At 44.2% G+C, this 17,786-nt stretch overlaps 1 protein-coding gene across 1 annotated transcript; it reads left to right on the top strand.

Annotated features, from left to right (window-relative positions):
- Positions 1–595: 595 nt before the first annotated feature.
- On the top strand, positions 596–17,380 carry msraa (methionine sulfoxide reductase Aa). Its single transcript, XM_056580832.1, has 6 exons — positions 596–788; positions 12,181–12,249; positions 12,683–12,802; positions 13,700–13,798; positions 15,426–15,532; positions 16,438–17,380. Exons 1-6 carry the CDS (start codon positions 659–661, stop codon positions 16,600–16,602), a joined length of 690 nt encoding a protein of 229 aa, XP_056436807.1. The 5' UTR covers positions 596–658; the 3' UTR covers positions 16,603–17,380.
- The last annotated feature ends 406 nt before the right edge of the window (positions 17,381–17,786 follow it).

Consider the following 17,786-nt stretch of genomic DNA (forward strand, 5'->3'; position numbering starts at 1 on the left):
TTTGGACAGAGAGGAAATTATTGGTTTAAGTTAATGTTTTAACTCAAACTGTTTGAACTACAGTTATTTGGCAGTCGTGTTCCTCTAATTTGAAGCTACTTAAAGGGAAATAAGTTGAAGGAGTTGAGAAGCTTTTCCAAGAGAATTAAGCGAATAAAGAGAATTAATCTTCTGAATTGATTTCTCTTGGATCTGTTGTTCTCTGTTTTACACCTTCTGAGCTTTTCTGCAGAATTTTGACAACATACCAGGAAGAGCATGCTTGTTATATGTTTTAAATATTGCCAATATTGACTTGGACTAATTGAACATTTATTCATTAAGTGCTGTATATTTATTGTTAAAGCCCGGTAAACACTGCAAAAGCCAGTAACTTAGCTGTGTGATTGTGCTATTAATGGATATGTATCTTCTTTATATATGAGAAATTTCATGACACAATCACAAAGTCGCACTGGAACGCTATGAATGCTCCGAGACCGGAAATTACGTCAAAGGTGCAACTCGGAAGGTTGGCTTCCGAAGAATCCGGGACACACCATCAGAATAGGTCCTTGTCAGAAACGAACCAAGGGTGCGTAACGTGTAGAAGGGGGCGTAACGTGTAGAGGGGGGCGTAACGTTTAATCTTCAATCCGCAGACAGACCTTCTCCATCGATGGTTGGCACCACTTGGTTGCGATTAATTTGGCGTCGTCGCTTACACATGGGAGAAATGTTCTCTAAGACCCAGATGCCCACGGCGGAGGCGGCCCTACCCGGCAGGAGCGAGAGTATGAAAGTTTCGGGTAAGATATGGTTCTGACCATATTTTGAGGACTTCCTTGTTACCTCTAGCACTTAGAATGAACTATTACAGCTGTACTGTCGTTATTAAAATACTGGTTACGTTGAATAACGATACGTATAATACAATGTTTCAGTCGCTCTAGAACTAAATTCGGCGTCCTTTGGATTCAGTCATCGTAGCAGTAAAAGCGCTGTGACCCGCATATATAACATGTTTACGCGAGCCTCTCATTAGGCCTACTGCGCACGCGTAGAACGTTGCTCCGACTTTGGCTGGTCAGCTCACAGCCAATGGGAACGTTCAGTGGTCAGCTCACAGCCAATCGAAACTTTCAGTGGGGCAGTGTAACTCTACTTATGAAAGGGGAAAGGGTTAAGGCCGATATATGCTCTGTTTTAGACGTAACGCGTAAGCATGTAAGATACATAACCCCCCCTTGCGCGGTAAAATATCCCCCCTTACGTGCGTCGCCCAAAATTCCTGACTATGCGACTAATGGCGGCTGCATGCTTCAGCGTTGGTGTTACGTTGTTGCGCAAAATTTACTCAAAGCAATTCATGCTCCCTTTTAGGTTGCGCGTGTTGCGCGTGTTGCCAAGCAATTTACCGCCAGAACAGTAGGTGGAGTAATATGTGGAGGAAAGTTTTTCGTTGAAGACGACCTCGAGAATGACGTCTTTGTCTGTGGGAGTCGTTGGTTTGTTTATGTGCCAGATCGTGTTCTCCCCATACACAGTGAATGATGGCAACAGACAGAGGAACAGGGGTGATGAAGTTGTTGATCATTGGGGTTGTATAAATGTGCATATCTCTCTACATTTTAAAACGACATAATGTGTTGGCAGCAAAGTTAACTTCACTTCAGGTTAATGCTTTTGTATATGAGCCTGCCGGGTGATACTCCAGACAGGAAGTAGTAACCAGACTAGCAAACCAATCACAGCCTTGCAGGCTGGGCGGCTCGCGTAAAAGCTTACGTAAAAAATGACGCAAGTCTAGAAAAATCGCCCGACGCACGCAAGACGTGAGAAGTCGCGCAAGGGGGGCGCAAGGGCGCGCAAGGGCCTCTTGCGCTTGCGCTTACGCTTACGTAACCGAGCATAAACCAGCCTTAAAGGCGGCTGCATGCTTCAGCGTTGGTGTTACGTTGTTGCGCAAAATTTACTCAAAGCAATTCATGCTCCCTTTTAGGTTGCGCGTGTTGCCAAGCAATTTACCGCCAGAACAGTAGGTGGAGTAATATGTGGAGGAAAGTTTTTCGTTGAAGACGACCTCGAGAATGACGTCTTTGTCTGTGGGAGTCGTTGGTTTGTTTATGTGCCAGATCGTGTTCTCCCCATACACAGTGAATGATGGCAACAGACAGAGGAACAGGGGTGATGAAGTTGTTGATCATTGGGGTTGTATAAATGTGCATATCTCTCTACACTTTAAAACGACATAATGTGTTGGCAGCAAAGTTAACTTCACTTCACGTTAATGCTTTTGTATATGAGCCTGCCGGGTGATACTCCAGACAGGAAGTAGTAACCAGACCAGCAGACCAATCACAGCCTTGCAGGCTGGGCGGCTCGCGTAAAAGCTTACGTAAAAAATGACGCAAGTCTAGAAAAATCGCCCGACGCACGCAAGGGGTGCGCAAGGGCGTGCAAGGGCCTCTTGCGCTTGCGCTTACGCTTACGTAACTGAGCATAAATCGGCCTTAAAACACTACGGCCCTACGCAGCTCGCAAAGACTGTGATTGGCCAGCTAACCACATCCTTTCAGGAGTCTCACATTTCCGGTTTTACAGCAACCTAAACATCGTTCAGAGTGTGGAAAAAGACCGCTAACCTAAACTTAGCTACTGCTACTCTCGTCGAAAATACTGGAAGTGCATAAATATAAACAAGCCAGCGATTTCCACTTCCACGCCCACAGATTTGTTCGTTGCTCCCCCGACTGTTCTGGCGGAGAATCCCCTTGCAACACGCGCAATCCTTAAGGAACCTTAAAGGAACCGTAAATCAAAACTTGTCTAAAACAAGTCCCTTGTGTAAATTACGTGCTTACGTCTCTGCGTCTAAAACGACCCTAAATCGGCCTTTACGGTGTAATCCATTTGTATGGTACGCCGGTACGTACGACTTCTTTAATAGGTCCATCGTACGACCATGCCAGGAGCCTCTACGAATTCTCTTTTTTGCATAGGACATTTCCTTTCCTAACGAGATGACCCGGAAGTGCTAAAAACGGTTAGGAAAGGAGCCTGTTGGCTGGCCACCAGGGCAAGCAAAGGTCATATATAGGCAGCAGCAGATGAGATCCCACAATACAAAAGTCACAGTAAATAATGTTGAATGAATAGGTACGTACACACACGGACACAATTATTTATCACACACACACACACACATACACTAATGAACACTGCAAACGGGAAGCTGCTCCTACAAGAAATATTGCACAATGCCCATGGGCCACCCAAGATATACTGATAGTGACCAAAAGAAACAGACAAAGACACAGACAAAACAGTTAGGCGAACAGGCTGGCAGACCTTCACGGCCTAGACCCGCTTACGTCAGGTCAGCCAAAGACAATTGTGGCAAATATTCGAGGCACTCGTACATCAGAGTAAATAAAAACAAACAATTAATTAAGCTCAGGAAAAACAGTGGCTGGTTAAACAGACGAAGACGATCCTCCTCAAGTCGTTCAGAGGGCTGCAGTCAGCCGATTATGCTTCTGAACTGCTTCTGAATCCTCGTGATCATTTAGACATGATTAGATCTCTGAATGAAAAGACTGTCTCAGGCCTCGACATTAACGGTTGCCCGCTTGCCCGGGGCAACCAAAAGTCATATTTGGGCAAGTTGAGATTGATTTCTGGTTGCCCGAACGGGCAAGTGGATTTTGGGTGGATGTTAATATAAAGGCTATTTATTCAAATGTTTTTAGAAACTGCAGAACAACCTTTTTTGCCGCAAAATAACACAAAATATAAGTATTTGCAATTGATCAGCGCGCCGTCTTCTCTTCTCTCTGAAAGCGAGTTAACAGACACGCATCGCTTCAGTGCGAATATAGCCCCACCTTCTGTCACTCGCAGTGCGTTCTCTGGCCGTGATTCGAAGGTGTTGGCTAAAGATTAGCCCTGTTGCATTTTCTCGAAGAAAGTTGTCCAATCCCGGGTTGCTTTAACTCACTTCATTTATTATAAAGTCGTCGGCATGTTTCGGCATGGTAAATGAAGCTATATGGAGGGAATTGTAGCTAAAGAGTGGAACACGTGTGAGAGATAATAACTCTGGCTACTATGGGCCACGGGCAGAGGGCCGTGACCCTTCGCGGGTGTCGCTGCAAATCTCTGATCTATGGGCCACGGGCAGAGGCCCGTGACCCTTCGCGCGTGTCGTTATTAATCTCTGGTCTCTTCACACTGGGTGCACAGGTAAGAGACCGCCAAGTGGGCGTGGCCTAGTGGGCGTAGCCGGGGTGACGTAATGACTTCGGCTTCTTCGTATATATAAAAGTGCTGCTATCTGTGGCTGGAGCAGCCTCCAATGAGGTATTGCTCCCCTTGTGGCTATGTATAGTATTTACGGCTTATATGTTTGGTCCTGCTTCATTTTGGTCTATGTGTGGGTAGCTTAGATTCTTAAAATACGTAACAGCCCACAAAGCTAGCATCGCAAGTGCAGCGCCTCCGCGAACGGTTTAGGTAGAAGGAAAATGGAGTAGTGATGGAGGAGTGCAGTTTGGAAGTACTTTGGATTGAGGCAAATTACCAAGGAAAGTCATATGCACAGCAATAGCGATCTTTTTCACGAAATTGGACCCTCACAAACTATATATTACATGAAAGCTGAGCCTCCACTTATTCCAACAGTCCAAACCCTATCATTCTGTGACTAAAACTCGCAAATAACAACTTAAGAAGAAACGTCCCCTTTTCTTTTAACAACCAAAAATGAAGTATTACCTTTGTGATTTTTGTCCACAAAGTTGATTCTGGTCGAATAAAACCACCATAAACAGATAACCCAGTGTCTGGGCCAAATTTTGCAACTAAACATGGTATTTTCAATCAATGAATAAGAAGGTTTCTTAGGAAATAGGTAAATTGCCTTCAATCAGAAAACATATTCTTCGGCGCAATCTAGTGGCCATATGTTTATTTGCGAGTGTTTGGCTTGGTGCATTCGAATATATTTGCCCTGAAATTTAAATAGAGGTGTCAAGTGTCAAAATTTTAAGATATCTACCTTTATTTGTGTCTCATAGTAAGACATTGCTCCCAAATGATAACGACCAACTGATAATTATTTCAGGTGGAAATGTTATCTTCCACTTATGCTGTGTTCCATGGCTTTATTCACTAGCTATAGTGTCAAAGTTAGAAAATCCAGTATTGTGACTGACAACACTACTAGAAACGCGATTGTGATTATTCAGTTAAGAGCTACAAGAAACGTGAAAGTTAAAAAAGACATATCTTTGCTACTACCTCTGACATTTAGTTAAGTACATTTGCATGAAATCATGCAGGTCTACATATAACTTGGCGATAGCTTTCAACGGTGGACTGAAATCACTTCATGGCACGATGTGACCGCTCGATAAATAAGTAAACAAAGGGAAGTTTGTTATTTTTTAAACACAACATGTGTGGAAGCTAACATTCAGCTTCAGTCTGAGCTAGGATGATTTTTCTGAGCCCCCCCAAAACCAGGCCGCGTGCCTGGCAAAAAGAGGCCTGTTCAAGATTCTGATTATAATTTGGGCAAGTGAACATCACATTCGGGCAAGTTGAACCTGACCTGTACTTGCCCGATGGGCAAGTGCTTTTGAAACCTTAATGTCAACCCCTGGAAATGGAATGCATAAACGTACGTTATTGCAGACCCGTGTAGACTACTCACTATTATGCAAGTAAAGCAACGGTAGCTTGCGTGTACCATTTACTGGTCACCATACGCACAGACACCAAGCCGAGGCTACAAACAAACAGTGGACCGTGTTAGGGTGCACTCACACTAGGCCATCTGGCCGTGGCCGTTTTCACACCTAACCGGGATCAAATCTGCCAATGTGAGTCTGGCCAGGCCAGGCCAATTTGGCCACTTGAGAGAGGTGTGCTGCTACGGTACGGGCCTCTACGGTACAGATGCTAATGAGCCGACACGCGCACACGCACGGCTACGCAACCTGAGCTGGATGACGCATAGTCCATGCGACGACCATGGACATAATAAAGGCGACGAGCCTTCTTTCCCATTAAACGGTAAACATGGCGTCAAGCGGTTCAACTGTTGGTTCACGTTGGTCCCATAGAGAAGTCGAGTGTCTGTTAGCCATTTGGGCAGACGATAAGCAACAGGCTCAGCAAAGTGCGAACTGTGTTCTCTGTGTTGTCCATTGTTGTTAAAACTCTGACTGGCGGCAGACTTTATTATGGTCCATGCAGCGGACGCTTGGTGATGACGTGTTACGACGTGATGACGTATGTACAAGAGCCTACCGTGGCCAGGCCACAGTTGCGACGGCCAACGGCCACGGCCAGATGGCCTAGTGTGAGTGCAGGCCAGGGAACGATGGGGCCAGTTGAGCACGGTTAGGTGTGAAAACGGCCAACGGCCAGATGGCCTAGTGTGAGTGCACCCTTAGGTGCTAATCCATAAGAAAGAGTCTGCGCAAACGACCAACCAACCCAACAAGACTCACGTTCTCCTGTTTGCACAGCTGAGACATCGAGGGGCTCTCGCTTCAATCTACACCACAATAGTGTTCTCCCGTCCACGGCTCACAACTCTTTTTAAAGGAAGCGCCACCTGTGCCACCTGATCTAGATATTCAGTGCCAGTGGGCGGGGCCAAGCCGCACTTCCCATCATAACCGTCCTACCTGCTACATTATTATTATTATTATTATTATTATTATTATTGTGATATTATTATTTATTTTCGGGGATAAAATAAGAGTGCTCATATTTTATCCCCAAAAACACAGCTGATCGGACGCATCACACGATTCGGAGGCATGCATCACATTTAAAGGAGCATTTCACCGGTGGAGGCATGAATATGTATTGAAATTGGGTCCTATATGTAGTCGAATAATAAAATAAAATTCTAATTTGGTGCCGTCTTGACCGAGAAAAGGCAGAAAGTGACTTTTTGGCGCTTGTGGATTGAAGACAACAACTCCCACCATGCACCACGATACACAGCTTCGCTGGCCACTCCCGCTGATCTAGATCTCCGCCTATTGGACACCTCGCTGTTCCATCTACCAAGCTGATACCGCAAGACTGCTTGAAAATCATTTCACACAACATTTCTAGTGAGGGGTATTAGTTGGTGAACTCAGTGAAATACCGTATTTTCCACACTATAAGGCGCACTTCGTAAAGACTATAAGGTGCACTCCGTAAAGACGGAGTCATTTCGTAACCGCATCGAGCTGTAGCAACGCTGTAGTAAATATTCAAGGCGCTGGTTCTCCACAGAGCCTGTGCGCTGTATACAAACATTCAGTCACGAGGAGATTCAACCTTTTAAATTGAGCAGAAATACTTTTTAATGTACAGTTAGTAATTACATTTATCACGGGGCTTTATTTAAAGCTACAAAAAGAATACAAATAAAATAAATAAAAAATTCAGCGCAACTCTGACGTCCCCCAGCTGGTGGGGAGCCACTGCCATCAAGCGTTTCAGACGTCCACACGAATCCTAACACGAAACTGCATAGGTCCGGATAGATTTGAAACCACCTCTGAGGGTGGTTTCAGAAATGTGCGGTTTCGGGCACCGGATTCGCCGGCTCCGTCTGGACGGTCGGCCGAATGGACAGCTGCCTCGCAAGGCAGCGCTACGCTGCCGTTACGCGCCCGGTAGGAATGGACGCAGGGCTGAGGACGCAGCCGTTCCGCGGCGCGTACGCGTCCGGTGGAATCCCGGTGTTATGCGGTTTCACCAAAAAATTTGCTTCGTGTGGACGGGGCCTTAGAAGGCGAACACACGTTCACCAAGACGGGGAGACAGCGCTTTGCGACTTACGCCACTATCTGCCAATGGATCGTGGATACCTGGGCTGATATAACAGTCTCAACTGTGGTCCAAGCTTTCACGAAGGCAGGAATAATCACTGAACTGCCAGGCAACAGCAGCGACACTGACTCGGATAATGACGAGAGGGAGCCGGGCATGTTGGATGCCGTACTGGCCCAACTGTTCAACTCGGACACTGAAGAAGAAGGATTCGAGGGATTCGTGGACGGGGAATGAACTGAAGAAGTGAGCTTTACGTGTTATACGTAACTGTTATGACCACATGGCTCAAGCATGGCATAACAAATTGGGAGACACGCAGTGACAAGCTTTTGGTATATTTATATAACATTAAAAAGGCCCTAACAAGGAAATTAAGTATCAGTGTAGATGGCAGCTTAACTATGTGTAATGTGTTATGGACTGGTGTAATGAGAATGTACAACAAAACCAAAATAAAGACGATGAGGTTTGGCAGCAGCTTCAGTCACCCAGCAGCGAGAGACCGACAGGCTGGATGTCTTCCTCCTTTTATAGGCCAATCAGGTCAATCAGTTGCACCTGCTGCAGAAAAGGAAGAGCCAAATGGCCCAAGTAGTGAAGCAGCGCCTCCCCCACCACACAGGGGAAGGACACCTTCCCTGACCGCCATGGTATACGTTACCAGGGGGACGTAACATAACTGAACAATGTTGAGTTATGCACTAACGTTTGAATTAGCGGTATCAGACTGTGTTTCTTTTACATGTTTACAACTGAACAAGGCTGGGAGATATTGTTAATATGCACATTAACGTTTGAACATCGTTACCATGGGAGTGAACGGAGTGGTCAGAACGCTTAATAAAGTTTGACTTTATCTGACTTTTTTGTTGACATTCCCTTTAGCACAGCTCCAACTAGTCGATGCATAACGCAACCCCAGTCAAACGTTTGACTGCAGTATCTTCTATTCTATGCGCCTTATAATCCGGTGCGCCCTATATATGAAAACAGTTCTAAAATAGGCCATTCATTGAAGGTGCGCCTTATAATCCGGTGCGCCTTATAGTGCGGAAAATACTGTAGTCCTCGTTTGTATTTCTTTCGAAATCGTGAACTTTTGCATGGTGCCATCTTCTATGTCAGATCCAGTACCCTCCGCCATTGTACTTCAGTTTTATCAACAGCCTCTGTTAGCTTAGCTTCAGACGCTGTGGATGCTGGTGAAGTCCCACCCACTGGCACTGCTCGAATAGGTCTGTAGCGTCAGTGGGTCCCACCCCCTAGAGTGGTTGTAGTCTTACGAGAATCATCCCCTCTTACACTTCCTATTTTCTTGTGCGCAAAAATCGTCATATTGCGTCATTGTAAACAGGAAGTGTTGGAGATTGATACGGATCTCTCCAGTCTCTCCAGAACATAAGGGAATGGTGCTCGACCATTCAAAAATATGAGTGGGTTTCTAACGATACAAAGCTTAAGTGAAATGGGTGAAGTTGCCCTTTAAGGATTCTTATTCTTTTTTTTTCAAGAATGCATTGACAGAGAAGGGAGACTAGCGTTGCTCACGGGTTGGAATGAAAGGGAGAAAAGGGGACAGAGTTGCCTGCACAGGCGATGTCTGAGATGCAGAGACAGCTTCACGCTACCAGTGTCTGTCTCGTACGGTGTGGAATGAGAGCTCGTGAAGGCACTATTGCGCAAGTACACCTGCGTGCTTGCGCAATAGCATACTGCCCGAGAATGCAGTATCGCTGTCAAATCTGTCCCTGGGAAAAGTAACGTTGCGCTAGGGTTGCCGTGGTATGCGGTATTACCGGTGTTACCGGTGTTGAGGACACCGGCAACACAGTTTTTTTTTATTTATTTTTTCCAGCAATACTCCCCGTAACGCAATGAAGTCGGTTAGGAAAAGTGGAGTCGAATTCATTTTAAACAGTGCTGTCTTTTCCTATGTTCGAAAGGAAGCACCTGGTATCATCTCTCCTTGACCCAATGACGTTTTCCACAATAGAATAGGAAAAGGATCATATATACGCCTCAATCGGAATACAATTATCTGTTTGGAATATAATTCTATTCGGCTACAGAAGGGGTGGTGTAGTCCGCTATAATCGACATGCATACAGTTATTCCGATTAGTTTGGGGTTTAACTTCGAGCAGCTGCAGTAATTCGCAATTGGTCCACTCCGCACACCAAACTTGACCGCTGTCAAGGGCGGTGGATTTATTGCCTGATTCATGTCTTTGTTATCACTCCGTAGTAGTTACAGTAGTCCGGTAACATATCAACCCCAGCGTGTCCGGTTGCTAAGCGACAGGACATGGGTGATATGGGTGGGTTCATGTGTTCGCGTATCGTCGTGTCCGCGCGCTTCCGAGATAACTTTGCAGGAGTACTACTACTACTACTGCTAGTACTACGGCTACGGTTGATTCCCTTTTCTATCAAATAATTTTTCGGGTCTTTGGGTCTTAATTTATGTATGTGTTGGTCTTAAAAAGGTCTTAAATTTGACTTTAAAAATGGTGCAAGAATCATGGGTTAGGAGATTTGACTATTCATAGAGGCCCCATTTTCCAAAGCCAGTCCTTAAGACAAAATGCCAGCGTTCGAACGAGATAACGCCGTCACTGTTTACCTGTGTATGGTTCCCTTCCAAATGTCGATAGAAAGAAATACCTGCCTGCACACACTTAAGCCAAATTGAGATGCCAAAACTATACCTATGGCAAGGTCCGCGTGCAAGTGGAGAAAGAAATCCATACCATTAAACATTAGTGTTTTTCAGAGATGAAAGTAACTTGAGAAAATATTTAGAATTTTTTTTATGCAGTTTGCTGCCTAACCAGTATTTTACCCTTTCAGAAGCATTTATATCGAAATTAGAAGATAGAATTAACATACCATGCTATACCGTTAGTCTATACCTCAAATCATACCGTGATATACATTTTAGTCCATACCTTACAGCCCTAAATTGGAACTATCTTATGTTAAATTCGAGGTTAGTCAAGCTTTTTGGAGCAAAAAAACTGCTTGCTTGATTCAATTAAATTTAGCTACCGCTTTTTTGATGTGATATAATTTAAAATAATATTGCATTTTTAGGACCGGTGTTACACCGAATTCTGCGACCCACCAAAAAGTGTGACCCCAGGGGGCGCTGTTGTACATTTTCTGCAACATGCACGTGTGCATTATAACAAAAACATAAATAAAACATAAGATCTCCCCCCACCGGTGGGTCTTCCTTTCTTGATACTAACATTAATTCTAAAAAGCATTTTACACTGTAGCCTAATAGGAAATGCTCAAAGGTAAATCAGCGTAATTTAACACCGTCTGTGGCTTTTTATGGGTAAAGAAGCAACGGTGAAGGACCGTACTAAACGCCCTATCCTTGTATGGGTCTGTAAAGTGCTAATCAAATCAATCAAATGTATTTATTAAGCACCTTTAATAAAAAGGTAATTGGTTGGGGGGAGATCTTATGTTTTTGTCATGCCTGTCTACGCTTCAAACTCGTGCATATTGCAGAAAATATGCAACAGTGCCCCCCTGGGGTCAAACTTTTCGGTGGGTCGCAGAATTCGGTGTAACACCGGGTCAACGCCGAGTACTACTGCACGAACGTAGACCTTGCATAAAGTTAGTAATTTCTAATAACATAGGGCTATTCAGATTCAGAAAACTTTATTGTCTGTCGTAACAGAAAATCATCTTTGATGTGGCTCGACATACAAACATGAAAATTTACTGATAGGCATTCATACAACAACATTGATCTCTGAGAGCACATACAGTGTGTATAGATCTTAAAATTTAGATAGATTTATTTAGATAAGCAATCATTTGAAAACGTCCCATTGTACGGTGTGGTACAACCTCCGTAATGAATATTCACGCTAAATCCCGCCCAGGGTAGCTCAGAATTCGAGTAGCCGTATATCTCGAAACACCGATCAGTCCTTGGACCGATGATTCCCCCGCCTTTTGGTGTTAGGTTCAATTTGGACGATTTTGAGCCTCTGGTGGCCATGTTGTTTTGTCAATTGAGTTTATTCTACTTGAGCAGTTGGAACTTCTGTCCCCAACAGCCATTAAGTTGGTCACGCTCAAATCAAACATTCCGTCTATAAATTTGGGTGCCAACTCAAGCCGGTGTATTACCTCGGTCAGTGTAAACATGTGGTCCATGCCGGGAAAAAGGTGTGTGTGTGTGTGTGTGTGTGTGTGTGTGTGTGTGTGTGTGTGTGTGTGTGTGTGTGTGTGTGTGTGTGTGTGTGTGTGTGTGTGTGTGTGTGTGTGTGTGTGTGTGTGTGTGTGTGTTTAAGTGCAGCGCTTAATATCCTATCATTCTCTTCCACAGATAAACATGAAGCTAATGGAAACGCGACTATTCCACCCTTTCCTGATGGAACCCAAATGGTCCTTTTTGGTAAGGTTTTCAAGGATTTTTTTTTTACAAAATCATTTTAGAAATGAGGGTAAATAAAACCCAAATAATATATGTGAGGCATCATTCAACTGCAATTAGTTTGACCAAAAATAGTTAATTTGTCGAGAGTGCCTTTTAAACAAAAGGCATGTATTTTCCCCTTTAATTCGCCACCATGAAGCTCTGTATAACGAGTGAAAAGACAAATCGGAATTCCATGCAAAGCCAAAGCAAAAAGCTATTTTGCCATATCGCAATAAGACAAAATATCAGGTAAAAAACGGAGCGGCTTATTTGTGGTATTTTGAAACGCATCCCCATTAACCGCTCCTTCGGCTTATAGAAAATGTTGCTTTTTTTTCGAAAATACAGTAATATGTCAATGCCCCTTACATTGATTTATTTTTGCTATGTGTTATCGTAACGTTGATAGGAATGGGCTGTTTCTGGGGTGCAGAGAGAAAGTTCTGGAAACAAAAAGGGGTTTACTCCACCCAAGTGGGCTACGCTGGAGGTTACACTGCTAACCCCACCTACCAGGAAGTCTGCACAGGTAGCTAACATCTGGTATCCACACACATGTTCGCACACATAATTCATTGGGTCCATTTTACAGAAAAACAAGGGGTTCAACTCTGGCCACACCAATTATAGGTCACTTCTATTTCATTTAATCTACAAGTTGTTTTGTTATCTCTAATTATGCTAATATCAAGGACTCAAGGAGGTAGTGATTCCTGGAGGTCGTGAGGTAGGTAGGTAAGGACTCATGGAGGCGGGGAGGTAGTGACTCCTGCCTGGAGGTAGTGACTCCTGGAGGAGGGGAGGTAGTGACTCCTGGAGGTAGTGACTCATTGAGGCAGGGAGGTGGTGAATCCTGGAGGCAGGGGGGTAGTGACTCATGGAGGTAGTGACTCATGGAGGTAGTGAGGTCTGGAGGCAGGGGGGTAGTGACTCATGGAGGTAGTGATTCCTGGAGGCAGGGGGGTAGTGACTCATGGAGGTAGTGATGTCTGGAGGCGGGGAGGTGGTGAATCCTGGAGGCAGGGGGGTAGTGACTCATGGAGGTAGTGACGTCTGGAGGCCCCCGCCTCCAGACGTCACTACCTCACTACCCCCCTCACTACCCCCCTGCCTCCAGGATTCACCACCTCCCCAGGTGGTGAATCCTGGAGGCAGGGGGGTAGTGACTCATGGAGGTAGTGAGGTCTGGAGGCAGGGGGGTAGTGACTCATGGAGGTAGTGACTCATTGAGGCAGGGGGGTAGTGACTCATGGAGGTAGTGACTCCTGGAGGCAGGGGGGTAGTGACTCATGGAGGTAGTGATGTCTGGAGGCAGGGGGGTAGTGACTCATGGAGGTAGTGATGTCTGGAGGCGGGGAGGTGGTGAATCCTGGAGTGTTCTTCTAGATACATTTTAAGAAATGTTCACCCAGCTATTCCCCCACAGGTCGGACGGGACACACCGAGGTGGTGCGGGTTGTCTTCTCTCCGAACTCCTTTTCCGAGCTGCTCAAGGTCTTCTGGGAAAACCACAACCCTACTCAAGGTACATGGTGGCCTTGCGCCCGGGGTTGTATCCGTTTGTACCTGTTCTTAGAGGCTTGTACCTTAAGACCCATTCCTGAAGGGTTGGAAATCAGAAATAATGAATTATTTGTTCCATAAACCTAGCACAAGTAGCAACTCTCTAGAATAGTTGGCTACTGTTGGTGTAAGGCACATTTGCATGCCTGTTTGATTAAACAGATACGAATAGGCAATATTAAACCGAGTACTGCGAGGAAGCATATTTGTTACTAGAATACTAAATCAACATTTTTATTCTTGGTGCGCACAATAATAATAAAACAAATAATATAGCTAATGAAATGATGAAGTATTTTAATAATTATTTTAAAAATAGTTATTGTAAAATATCTATTTTATACGTTTGCATATGGTCAAGTTAAAGGTTGAGAAGCACTTGGATATGATTTTTTTTTTGTAATCACCGTTCATAAAACAGAACCACTACAGAACGTGCGGTGGCTCTGATAAACTATGGAAGGCAAAAGGGTCACTACCACACCTGATTGCAGACATTCACTAAAAAACTCTTTCAGGACCAATGGTGGCATTTTAAACACTTTTCAGAATGCGGAGGCGGCATTTACAAACAGGTCAGATTGCACCAGGTGTTTATAAACATTGAACACAAACATAATTTGCATCCCGCATTGGAGCTCATAAACTGGAAGGCCAAAAGGGTAAACAATACACCTCATTGTAGACGTGTATTCATAAAAATTCACGTAAATTATTGCATTTAAGCTTTCATAATGCCACATCTTACGGCGTTGTATTTTATTTTACAATAAATGTGGCTATTTTCGTGGTTCAAACGCAACGCCCCCTCGATTGTACAACAGCTTAAAAGACTGCATGATGGACTGCTTTGTTATGCATTAAATAGCTTGAGTATGAATCCATATTTCGCCTGCTATGACCTTTTTCAATGTGAATTGAATGACTGTTATGTAAACCTACATCTATTATCTGGATTTTCCAGTTCTTGAAAAATTTGACATGCATGAACATTGTATTAAGAGCCTTCGTAGACTATATAACAAACCAACAGCTTGGATTAAAATAAATGGTCACCGGATACCATTATATTACAACGCTGGGCCCGGCTAGGGTGCCCAATTTCACCTTTACTATTCACAATTGTCATTGAGCCTCTTGTAAGATACGTGGTGGACTACTTGAAAATAATGTTGAGCCGACAGTGTATTACGGAATTGAACATAGATTAAATGCAATATAGCTTCCACATCGTGTTGTCAGGGTATTGTACAGCAGTCTAAACCTGGTGGTTAGGCTCCTCCCCTGGTGGTTAGGCTCCTCCCCTGGTGGTTAGGCTGCTCCCCTGGTGGTCAGGCTCCTCCCCTGGTGGTTAGGCTCCTCCCCTGATGGGCGGACCCCTCCCCCGGTGGTCAGGCTCCTCCCCAGGTGGTCAGGCTCCTCCCCTGGTGGTCAGGCTCCTCCCCTGATGGTCAGGCTCCTCCCCTGGTAGGCAGACTCCTCCCCTGCTGGTTAAGCTCCTCCCCTGGTGGTTAGGCTCCTCCCCTGGTGGGCGGGCTCCTCCCCTGGTGGTTAGGCTCCTCCCCGAGGGTTTGACTGTGTTTCTGCAGGCATGCGTCAGGGAAACGATGTGGGGACGACATACCGCTCGGCGATCTACACCTACTCCCCGGAGCAGCTGGAGCAGGCCCAGGCCTCCAGGGATCAGTACCAGAAGGTAATGGTCCTATTCAGCCAGAGGGCAGCTCCCAAAGTAACACGTATGGAACCTGTCCGTTTATTGTACTCAGTTACAAATATTAAAAACATAAAGCCATCCTGATTCATGGTTTAAGCCCTCATTCTAAGGCTGCTAAAAGTTATATTGAACTGATCCCAAAATGCACCGCATGCTGGAGCACGGCCCACAGCCAACAGGTACAGGAGGAACGGGTTAATGTTACAATCCATCCATGTACATTTCCATACAGATCCAAATCCAATATCGAGGCATGAAACAAGACAACATTGTGTATACCTTCTTTCACGACTGGCTGTCCTCAGGTCATCTCTTGCTCTCTTCTCTCTCTTTTCCTCTTCCTTAATCTGTCTTGAGGTATTTCTTCAGCTCTCTCTCTGTCATCTTTCTTTCTTTCTTTCTTTCTTTCTTTCTTTCTTTCTTTCTTTCTTTCTTTCTTTCTTTCTTTCTTTCTTTCTTTCTTTCTTTGTGTCTTTCTCTTGTTCTTTCGTTCTTTCTTTGATTGTGTTGTGTCTGTTGGCCCATTCGATTGTTGAGCCTACTTTATCTATCAAACAGGGAACATCAAACATGTAAATAGTTGAAACAATGTCCTTTATTCGTGTGCCTGTATAAAAGGACCTTAATTTGCCTTACCTTCGCCTGTCTTTTAGACCGTGTTGGAAACGCAGACGTGCAAGTGTAAACGTTTGTAAAGAAAATGTAATGATTGTTGTGGTTCATTATTAAACTATTGCAGGGGAAAAAAAGCCAGATGGCGGGCAGCCATGGTCTTGGTAATAATAATAGCCTAGGAACACTGAATTGTACAATGCTCCATGATTGCGAAATGGTCTAGTGTGTAGATACTCAGAACTACGATGTCCTTCATGTTGTTTTGTCAGGAACTTGATGAAGAAGGTCTCGGTCAGATCACCACAGAGATCGCGGAGGCCAAGACCTTCTTCTATGCAGAGGACGACCACCAGCAGTACCTCCATAAGAACCCCAGGGGGTACTGCGGCCTGAAGGGCACTGGTGTCTCCTGCCCAATGGGAACCCAGAGATGAAGAACCCTCTGCGTACCATGGCCACCCTGAACACTAGGGGCAGCGTTGTTGGACCTTGATTCAATTTCTTTGAGATGCACGAAATCTTTTGTGTTAAAGGTCCCATGACATACGACTAGGTATGTCATGGGAAGCCGTTTTGAAACTCTGGCTCTTATGAAATCAAAAGTGGGCACGGCTAATCACACTCACACCTGCTGGCATGTCATGGGGCCTTTTAAGTGAATATGCTCCAGGTATTTAAAGAGTTTATTCGCAACACATATACTTCAACATCTTAACCTGCAGGGTATTTCTGTTGTTGATTCCAAACACAGTTTGGTTTACTATTCATTTCTTAAATCGTAGTTGACATAAACAACATAAACAAGTCATTGTGGGGTACATATAAGGATAGTTCATCAATCACGTTATAGTTCAAGATCGCGTTATAATGTATACATTTTTAGATGCACGTCATTGTGAGGTATATAATCATTGAAGTTAATGCAATCATTTCCTTAATTTTTACTAACGTCATCTTCATTCATTGTTGTTCTCGCCCACTAGCAAAAAGTAAGCCATTATTGTTTGTCATACAGTGAATAAATCACTTATTGTATTCCGATGGTTTTCAGTATGCCAAGAGTGAGGAAGAGGTTTACAAACAGTCGTCCCCACAATATTCTAAATAGCAACAAATTCTTTGAAATTTTTAGCAAGGTTTTGTACGAACACAAGTTAAGACCATAAAACTGGTATTTGATAAATATACATACCGTATTGATTGATGCTATAGTTGTATTGCATAAAAAAAATAATGCTCAATATTGTGAACGATATAACATATTTAATCATCTTTAAATGGTATGGACAGACAGATGTTAGTTGAATTAACATTTGGTTGAGCTTGTCCAAATAGTCTCAGGGCCTCTACGAATAGTCAAATCTCCTAACCTTTATGCCTCCTTTCCTTTACCTTTGAGGAAAACGTCATCGGGTCAAGGAGAGATGAAAAGGTGCTTCCTTTCGAACATAGGAAAAGACAGCACTGTTTAATAGGAATTAGACTCCACTCTTCCTAACCGTAGAGTCTTGAAAAAAAGTTTGCTATCCATACTTTTGTAGGCTTTAATTTTTTGTGCGGTATAAGGTGATGGATTCTCTATACGATAAATGTAAATATCTCCAAACTCCAAGTCTGC

The sequence above is a fragment of the Gadus chalcogrammus genome, chromosome 21, assembly GCF_026213295.1.
Source record: "Gadus chalcogrammus isolate NIFS_2021 chromosome 21, NIFS_Gcha_1.0, whole genome shotgun sequence".
Classification (NCBI taxonomy): domain Eukaryota; kingdom Metazoa; phylum Chordata; class Actinopteri; order Gadiformes; family Gadidae; genus Gadus; species Gadus chalcogrammus.